Source organism: Helianthus annuus, chromosome 5 (assembly GCF_002127325.2).
Source record: "Helianthus annuus cultivar XRQ/B chromosome 5, HanXRQr2.0-SUNRISE, whole genome shotgun sequence".
Taxonomy (NCBI): Eukaryota; Viridiplantae; Streptophyta; class Magnoliopsida; order Asterales; family Asteraceae; genus Helianthus; species Helianthus annuus.
Window position 1 is genome coordinate 152966402 of NC_035437.2, and position 9355 is coordinate 152975756.

At 34.2% G+C, this 9355-nt stretch overlaps 1 protein-coding gene across 1 annotated transcript; it reads left to right on the forward strand.

Moving 5' to 3' along the window:
• Positions 1–279: 279 nt before the first annotated feature.
• On the forward strand, positions 280–5149 carry LOC110940512 (BRAP2 RING ZnF UBP domain-containing protein 2). The gene is made up of 12 exons (XM_022182045.2): positions 280–610; positions 1233–1348; positions 1450–1558; positions 1667–1778; positions 2055–2152; positions 2776–2882; positions 2994–3231; positions 4110–4163; positions 4258–4407; positions 4485–4549; positions 4679–4733; positions 4811–5149. Exons 1-12 carry the CDS (start codon positions 362–364, stop codon positions 4919–4921), a joined length of 1464 nt encoding a protein of 487 aa, XP_022037737.1. The 5' UTR covers positions 280–361; the 3' UTR covers positions 4922–5149.
• The last annotated feature ends 4206 nt before the right edge of the window (positions 5150–9355 follow it).

Below are 9355 nucleotides of genomic sequence, written 5' to 3' on the forward strand. Positions count from 1 at the left end.
TTGACTAAGTTTTGTCCTATTGGGTTTTCTTAGTAAGGTTTTTAACGAGACAAGAGACAATACGCACTGCACTCTTTTTCCCCTAGCTATGGTTTTGTCCCATTGAGTTTTCCTAGCAAAGTTTTTAATGAGACAGCATTTCCAAAGCGTATGAAGTTGATAACCAAGGGAGAGTATTATAAATGTATTATTATTATGGTTATCAATGCCTAAAATAGATTAGGGTTGTTCTCCAAGGTTTCTCACCCATATATAGTAGTTGATTCTTATATATTACACCAAATTTTGTCTAATACCAAGAATTGAACCCTGATCAGTTACACAAAAGCCTCAACCACCCACAAACGTAACCAGGAAGAAAATGTCGGAAGCGACTTTAGCAAGCACGGTGGCGATTCACGCATCAACTGTCGCCGACGACTACTTCCGGCCGTCCTCCATCAGTAAACTTCCGATCACCACCGACGCCGGCGACTCCTCCACCTCCTCGTCTAATGCTTACGTCACTCAGGCTTTTCCTTTCTCTTCTGGAAACCCTAGAATCGAAGAGACCAGAGGCGTCATGCATCTCTTTCTCGACGACGCCGTTTCGTCTTCTTCCAATTTACCTGTAAGTTATCATCATCATCATCTCTTTCACTGTTATTATTATTATTATTAACGGTTTGTTAAATTTTGTAAGTTAGGGTTTTATTTGCACTTATTGTTATACTAGTGATGTTTATGGTGTTTGATTTAATCAATTGACAGTTACTGTTGATAGTATTAATATTAATAAACGGAATCTGACGCATCAACAGAATCAAATGGCTCAAAACCTAGATGTTGTTCTAAATTCTTTAAAACTAATCAAGTTAACTAATAATGTATTTAATTAGTTCAATAACTCTATAGATAACTGTAAATTAGAAGATATAACAAGCAAATGAGAAGATAATGAACATTTAGATTTAAATTTTAAGGTTATTGGATGCTCCAGCATCAGAATCACGAATACTTTTGACAGATAGTGTAGCGATAGAAAGCAGATCATAAAGTAAGGAGTAGAATAATAACCAAAAACACATGATACCGGACAGGCGGACACTAATAACTGATCTTGATCATTACCGTTGTCCATATACTTACATGATACTTAACCAACTAGAAACAGTAGTTAAAAGTTACATATATCCTCTTTCACTAATCATAATTAGTGATCAGATAATGATATATTTTTTGATGCTATTTAGGTTGGAAGAAGTCCTCTTATTTGTGTACTTGGGGTGCCAAATCACATGACCTATGCTGATTTCTGCCAGTTTTGTGGCTCCTTTATTCATCATGTATTGGAGATGCGTGTTGTCAGGTTTGGTGTCTATAACTGTTAGTAATAAACTAATAATTAGTACTTAAGTAGTGAATCTTTAATGAGATGAATTTGTTAATCTTTTATGTCTTGGGATTTAGGAATGATGGAATGGAGAACCGGTATAGTATTTTGGTAACGTTTGATGACCAAAACTCAACGGATGCTTTTCATAAGCATTTTAATGGAAGGCGCTTCTCATCTCTTGAGGTTTCTCTTTTTCAGTAACCATAGTTTATCCGAGCATTGTGTATTTATGTGTTGTAAATAAAGTTTTATTATTCTGATATCTTTGTTAATTGTTGTGTTTGAATCCAGACAGAGTCATGTCGTGTGCTTTTCACCGTTGATGTGCAATATACACGCCTAATCGAACACACACAAACTTCCCTTGCAAGCACAGAGCAGCCCTCATGTCCAGTCTGTCTTGGTAATTCTGATTATACATTTATACACAATATATATACGTGTATGTATGAACATGTTTTAGCGTTGATCACAAGAAGTGTTGGTTGAGAGTCCAATGTTTAGAAATATCAAACCAATTACGTCTTTAAATAGCGGTTTATTCATGTTTCACAAGACATTAATAACTTTAATATACTGGTGTAGATAATCTAAAAGAAAAATCTTGAAGTGTTGACTTACCCAACACCGTTTTTGTCTGCATGAAGTTTTACGAATTATTTTACATCTTTTTGTGTAGAGAGATTGGATCAAGATATGAGTGGAATTTTGACGACAATGTGCAATCACTCATTCCATTGCTCATGTATTTCAAAGTGGACCGATTCTTCGTGCCCTGTAAGTATATTGATATACATTCCTTCTGTGTTATATTGTTTGTCCTGTCATAACAAGCCTATTAACTGTTTCTTTCTTACTTAACACAAATCAGTTGAACATAATAATCATGTTACTTTCATTGTTCATATTTATATAACTACAATCAGTGTTGTAAGAATCACTAGGCGCTAGTCAGCCGGTGGGGTACCTACCAGTGATTAATAGGGATTAATCGGATTGGGTTTTTTATGTAGTTTTCAGTTTTATATGTATATACACACACTTTTATATGTTTTTTTAAGTAGACATGTTTGATGTTTTAACACCTTCTTCGACCCATATTTTCTTTCAAATAGATATGATTAATTGCCAGAAGAATCCTGCTGGAATTTGGCCAGAATCGCTAGACTGCCACCGTTTTTTGGCCAATTAGGACTGGATTTGACCACTGTTGACTGCCTACTGATTAATTGACCGATTATATAAAAATTACTTGGCGAACCTCTGACTAGTGATTAATCGGCGACTAGTCGGAGGCTAGTCGGGATTTTTAAAACCATGACTATAATACAGTTCTATCACTTTTAGAATGTTTTGTAATTGGATTATTTAATCATCATCTGGCTTTAATTTTATTTCAGGTGTGTCGTTATTGTCAACAGCAGCCTGAAAAGTCAAAATGTTTGATTTGCCAAACCTCTGAAAATGTCTGGATATGTCTTCTTTGTGGCTTTGTTGGCTGTGGGAGGTGACCATTTATAGTTGCTTTTAAGGGTCAACTGGAACTGACCAATTTGACCCGTGCTAAAACATACTTGTTTTGATCCGAACATGGTTTGATCGGGTGATTTTGGTGTAGGTATAAAGAAGGGCATGCTATTAAACACTGGAAAGAAACACAACATTGTTACTCCCTCGAACTGGAAACACAACGTGTTTGGGACTACGTTGGAGATAATTACGTTCACCGTTTAATTCAATCTAAAACAGATGGAAAGCTGGTAGAGTTGAATCATCATACCGAGCATTTTGACGATTGTGGATGTGGCACCGATCCTGGATTTAGCGAGGCCCTTTTGAACAGTCGAGTTGAATCCGTAATGTTTTTTCTTTTACTTGTATAGGGAATTTCGACTATTCACATGTGAATCGATGGTTTCGGGTTATGTTGATCTCTAATGGGTCAAACTGGAAAATAAAAATAGTTAGCTGAAAAGGAAACAGGTTGAAGGGGGCAAAGTGGCCCAAAGTTTATATTTGACGGATAAGACTTTAAACTGTTTTCATAAAAAAATCGATTTTTGTTAGAATAATATTAATAGTAGAGTAAACTGCTATATTCATCCCTGAGGTTTGGCCAGATTGGCGACTTTCATCCAAAGGTTTGTTTTTTCGCATCTGGATTCAAAAGGTTTGAAATCTTGCTATTTTCATCCGGCTCGTTAACTCCATCCATTTTTCTCCGTTAAGTCGGGTATTTTCATCTTTTTTGGTAACTTAAAGGGCAATTTGGTCTTTTGTAGGGGTATTCGGTCTTTTTACATAAAGTGAAAAAGACCGAATTGCCATTTAAGTTAACAAAAAAGACAGAAATACCCTTGGCTTAACGGAGAAAAATGGATGGAGTTAACAAACCGGGTGAAAATGGCAAGATTTTAAACTTTTTGGATCTGATGCGGAAAAAACAAACATTTGAATGAAAGTCGCAAAACTGGCCAAACCTCAGCGACGAAAATGGCATTTTACTCGTAATAATATAATATCATTTTTTAATCTTATTTGACACACTAGTTATTTATAACAAATTTAAAGTTTTCTAACATGTAGGGTTTCCGGTCAACTTGACCTGACATGTACCAAAATTACCTGTGTGACTCAAACTGGTTACCTGACCCACCCATTTTACCGTCTTTGTTGGTAAAGTTAACAAATGTTGTAGTAAAAAATTATGAGCTCACTCTTGTTTTTCTTTCAGATTGTCAGCGAGTATAATGAGCTCCTAACCACCCAACTTGAAGATCAGAAGCTAGTAAGTTTAATCGGCACCTATAGTAAATTCATTATTTCATTTTTATCGTTTAGCAGCTCATATGGTGATTTGTTTTTTTTTTTTTTTTGGGCAGTATTATGAATCGTTACTCCAGGAATTTGAAGAACAAAACGAGAGGGATATTTCAGACTCTGTAAAGGAATCTCTAAAGAAGAATACAAAATTGCAAAAATTGCAAGCCAAACTTGATAAAGGTCTCAAAGAGAAGAAGTTTCTAGATGAGGTAAGCGTACCTTTTCAGTATTTTTACTATTATTATTATTATTGTTATTTATTTATTTTTTGGTGTTGAAATTGTAGATTAATGAAAATCTTTTGAGAAACAAGGAGATATGGGAAGGCATTATTATAAAAACTCAAGAAAGGTACAACACAGTTTAGGTTTTTTTTTACGAGCAATAATAACTCTTGTTTATTAATTTTAGTATTACAAATTTTATAATTAAAATGAAAGGTACCATTTTGTCATTGAAATTATTTTGGGTAATATGCAGGGAGAAAGAGGCTTTAAGGCTCAAAGATCAAAAGATACAAGAACTGGAGGCCCAGGTAAAAATTGGTTAACGGATTGGAATGGGTAGTTTTAATGAAATTGCTACTAACATGTTACCTTTACATGTGTGCAGCTACAGGATTTGATGATGTCTCTTGAAGAAACAAACACGATAGAACAATCTGCTGCAACATCACAGGAGAAGAATGGGGACGTGGTATCACTCGAAACGAGGTCTTGTTGAATCTGTTGCATTCAAGAAGCCAACTTGTAAAGTGAATTTCTGTATAGAAAGAAAATGAATGGACATAGTTGGTGTTACATGATTCTTTTATTCATGATTATGGTTGATAGGTGATGGTTCTTTTTATGTCTAGACTAGTTTCATTATCATTTGTTTATTAAAGGTTAAGTTGCAAAATTTGAAAAACATTTTACTTGGAATCAGAGTTTGAATCACAAATAATGTTCCGGAACTGAACTGTTTATCAATGTAGCGGCTTTATTGGTATGTATGTTTTTTGTCGCTCAACAATCTTTACTTCTTAATTGGGAACTTCGATCAGAATGGTGTTTTTTTTAAAGAAATGCTTCCAATTTGGGTATGATTTTCTCCCATGTTCACAGTGTTCTTTTTTAGTTCTCTCACTTCTCTGTATTTCTAAAGGTATATGAATTTTAAGTGAATGATTTTCAATAGATATTAAAAAGGTAGAACAAATAACCATGAAAAGATATATGGCTTAGTGTTTTACACGGATAGTCAGGGGCGGACCTACCTTAGGGGAAGGGGTAGCTTCCGCTACCGCTTGACGCTTCGGCGGTAGTGTAAATTTTGGAAAAATTTGATATTTTTTCGATTTCGTTACCGGTTTTTTTTTTTTTTTTTTTTTTTTTTTTTTTTTTTATATAAAACGTTACCGCTACGAAGATTTTCTAGATTCGCTATTGCGGATAGTCCTAAGGGTTTACTTAAATTACGTATAAGATTACTATTTACTAATCTGTTACAACTCGTGGGTCTTTAATATTAGTTTATAATAAACCATATAGACTAAAATTAGAGTTTACTCGATTAATAAATGAACTTAATGAAGAGTTCTTATGTATTTTTTTCATGATCCGGCCCAATTTCTAAAGTCAAAGCCCATCTACCAATTCAATTTCCATTAATCCATTTGGCATCCTTATTAGGTAAACATAATTACTAATCCAATTTATTATTTTATGGGGTAAAGATATAATAGGAAGTTTATTTGGTTAGGAAGTGATCTTGACTATTCATTTAGTTAATCAAGGGCTAAGATTAAATGATGGAAATTGAAGGGAAGAAAAGAGGTGCGTGAGTTTGTTTAGGGCATTCTAGTCAATCCAAGCCAATAGTTTCTCTCTCCTTCAATTCCCCCCCCCATTTTTTAAACGTTAATAACTCTTTCATACGACATTATTTTTTTTTATAAAAATTGCACCAAAAAAACGAGCGTTTTTATCTTTAAAACGAGTAAATTATTGCTATATTTTCAAAAAAAAAAAATTAAAAACCCAGTTGCGTAAAACGCAATAGAAAAACCCACAGTTACGTAAAACGCAATGAAAAAAAAACATAAAAAATGACATTTTTCTAAAACGCAATGCACAAAAAACACAAAGAAATGTCTTATTTATAAAACGCAATGGCCAGAAAACACAAAAAAATGTCTTATTTCTAAAACGTAATAGCCTAAAAACTCAAAAGAAAATGTACTTTCTAAAACGCAATGGACTAAAAACACATATGTGTTTTACCTAAAACGCAATGCACCAAAAACACAAACAAATGTCTTATTTCTAAAACGCAATGGCCAGAAAACACTTAAAATATATGTTTTCTAAAATGCAATGGACTGAAAACACATAAAAAAATGTTTTACCTAAAACGCAATGCACAAAAAACACAAAGAAATGTCTTATTTGTAAAACGCAATGGCCAGAAAATACTTAAAAATGACTCATTCTAAAACGCAATTGCCTAAAAAACAAAAGAAAGTGTTCTATGTAAAACGCAATGGACTGAAAACACATAAAAAGTGTTTTACCTAAAACGTAATGCACCAAAAACACAAAGAAATGTCTTATTTGTAAAACGCAATGGCCAGAAAACACTTAAAAATGACTCATTCTAAAACGCAATTGTCTAAAAAACAAAAGAAAGTGTTCTCTGTAAAACGCAATGGACTGAAAACACCTAAAAAAGTGTTTTACCTATACGCAATGCACCAAAAACACTCCAAGAATGTGCTTTTCTAAAACGCAATGGCCAGAAAACACATAAAAATGTTTTAGTTCTAAAACGCAATTGCCTAAAAACACCAAAGAAATTGTTCTCTCTAAAACGCATTGAACCATGACAATAGTTTTGCCTGTGCTGTGAATTGTTTGTGTTGTGAACTGTCTGAACCAATGCAGTTTACGAATGCAGTTTCCAGAGGCAATTTACAGAAAATTAATTTTTCTGATGCATTTTTATTACAGCCAGGGGCTGCCGCCCCTAGGACCCCGCTACAGGGGCGCTGCCCCCGGACCCCCGCCAAGATCGTAAAACGCAATGACTAAATCAAAAACCCAGATCGTAAAAATGAAATTAAAGAATTTCTTACATGGATCGAAGTGATTTCTTCAACAATTGACGAATTTTGAATGATTGCAACACTTATCAGCGCTTGAATCGAACGGATCGAGTGATTATCTTCAAAATCACCGAAAAACGAGATTTTCTATGAAATTAAACTGGGTTTTCTTCAAAAAAAGCTGAAGAACATGTTGATCGGGTGTTTGAATCATTGATTGGTGACGAAAATCGCACTATAATGTAGTGATTATTGAGATAGAAAGTGAAGAAATGGTTGAAGATGGTGGGCTTTGAAAATGGTGGGTTTTGAAGTTACTGGGTTTTGAAAAGGAAGAAGAAAGGATAAGATTGACTAAAATACCATTCCTCTTTATTTTAAATTTTGCCACATGTCCTAATCCTATTGCTTCCTATCCTAGGGGTGAGCAAAAGCAACTACCCGACCCGACCCGAAGAATAACCGACCCGACCCGATACCCGATAAGACATTAAATCACTACCCGATATGATACCCTATATTATGTAATCGGTTCCGGTTATATGGTATGTCGGGTATCTCGGTATTCGGGTAAAGAACCGACCCGACAATAATGTTATTTGATGGTTTATTTTAGCGGCTGAAATATGAACTTCAAGTATGCATTCACTGTACATTCCCTTTGACTTCATTCACTGTACATTCCCAGTTGAATCCTAGTTCCATTTCAGCCGAATATTGGTTAGTTCCTTTGAATCGTAGTTCCATTTCAGCCCATTATTTTGTTAGTTAATCTTATTGCAAATGTTAAATTTTTGATCATCTAGTATAACATGGTTGTTGTAAAATCTGAAAAAATTATAGGAATTTGCAGTTATTTGATGGTTTATAGTTGATGGTGTGTTTATGCTTGAATCTAAGGTCTATTAACACTTATTAATACCTATGCACACCAAGTGTTCGATAGAATGTCCGAGTGAAAAATTTGATGAAAATATGAAACCTAAAGTTGTTTTTGATGAATTTCATTGCTAAACATAGAATAAATAAACCTTGTAACCCAAAATTCATAGATTAAACTTCCAAAAATTCATAAAGTATTAAGAAGTTCAAACATAATCCAGAACAAATGTAAGAAACCCAAACAAATCCAACATATCCAAAGCAAACGAACTGAAAACGATACTACTTTAAGTCCTTTCTCCTTTATCCGTATCCATCTCCAGCCATCCGCTAATCGACATCGATGTTCATGTGATCCGGTTCCACTTTATCATAAATTTCTGCATGAAAAAAATAAATAAATAATGATAAATTCAACGTAAATAACAAACTAAGGATGTGTATCGATGTATGTCAAATTTACCTTTTCCAATATCATCAAACTCTACGGAATCTTCGATGTAGATTTTCTTTTTAATTGATGCACGGATCCAATCCTCTGTACATATTAATGCCTCGACAATCAGAGTTGATAAAGAAGTTCGATAAGTATCGACTACTCTTCCGCCTGTACTAAACGCCTCCTCAGAAGCAACACTAGAAACCGGGATAGCCAATATGTCTATAGTAATAGGAAGAAAATCAAATTAACACTAACGTATTATTATAAGTGATATAAATAAACCACTAATTATTAGTAAACATACCTTTCGCCATTTTTGCTAATACAAGGTATTTTGAAGATGCAGCCTTCCACCAACCCAGAATATCAAATCCCTTGTAATGGGCCTCCTTTTCGTCGTCTAGGTACCTCTCAAGTTCTGACTTGGTTACATAAGACGTAGAACCGCCATCCGCTTTAAATTCTGCAAAAAAATCACTCTCTCCTTGTACTGATGATTCAAAGTTCTCCTGACTTGGTGAAACTTTATCTGAACCTTGTTTTCCACTACTTGATGCATAATGCTCATACAAAAGCTTCAATTCGTCCTTTATACTTGTAACTACAATTTTAACTCGTTTCTTCAAGTCATCTTCTGTCTCTTCATCTGTTTTTTCAGCCCTGAATATTCTCTCAAATCCAAATTGAATAACACGAACCTTTAACCTAGGATCTAAAATTGCAGCAAAATACAAAATGTAATTCAAAG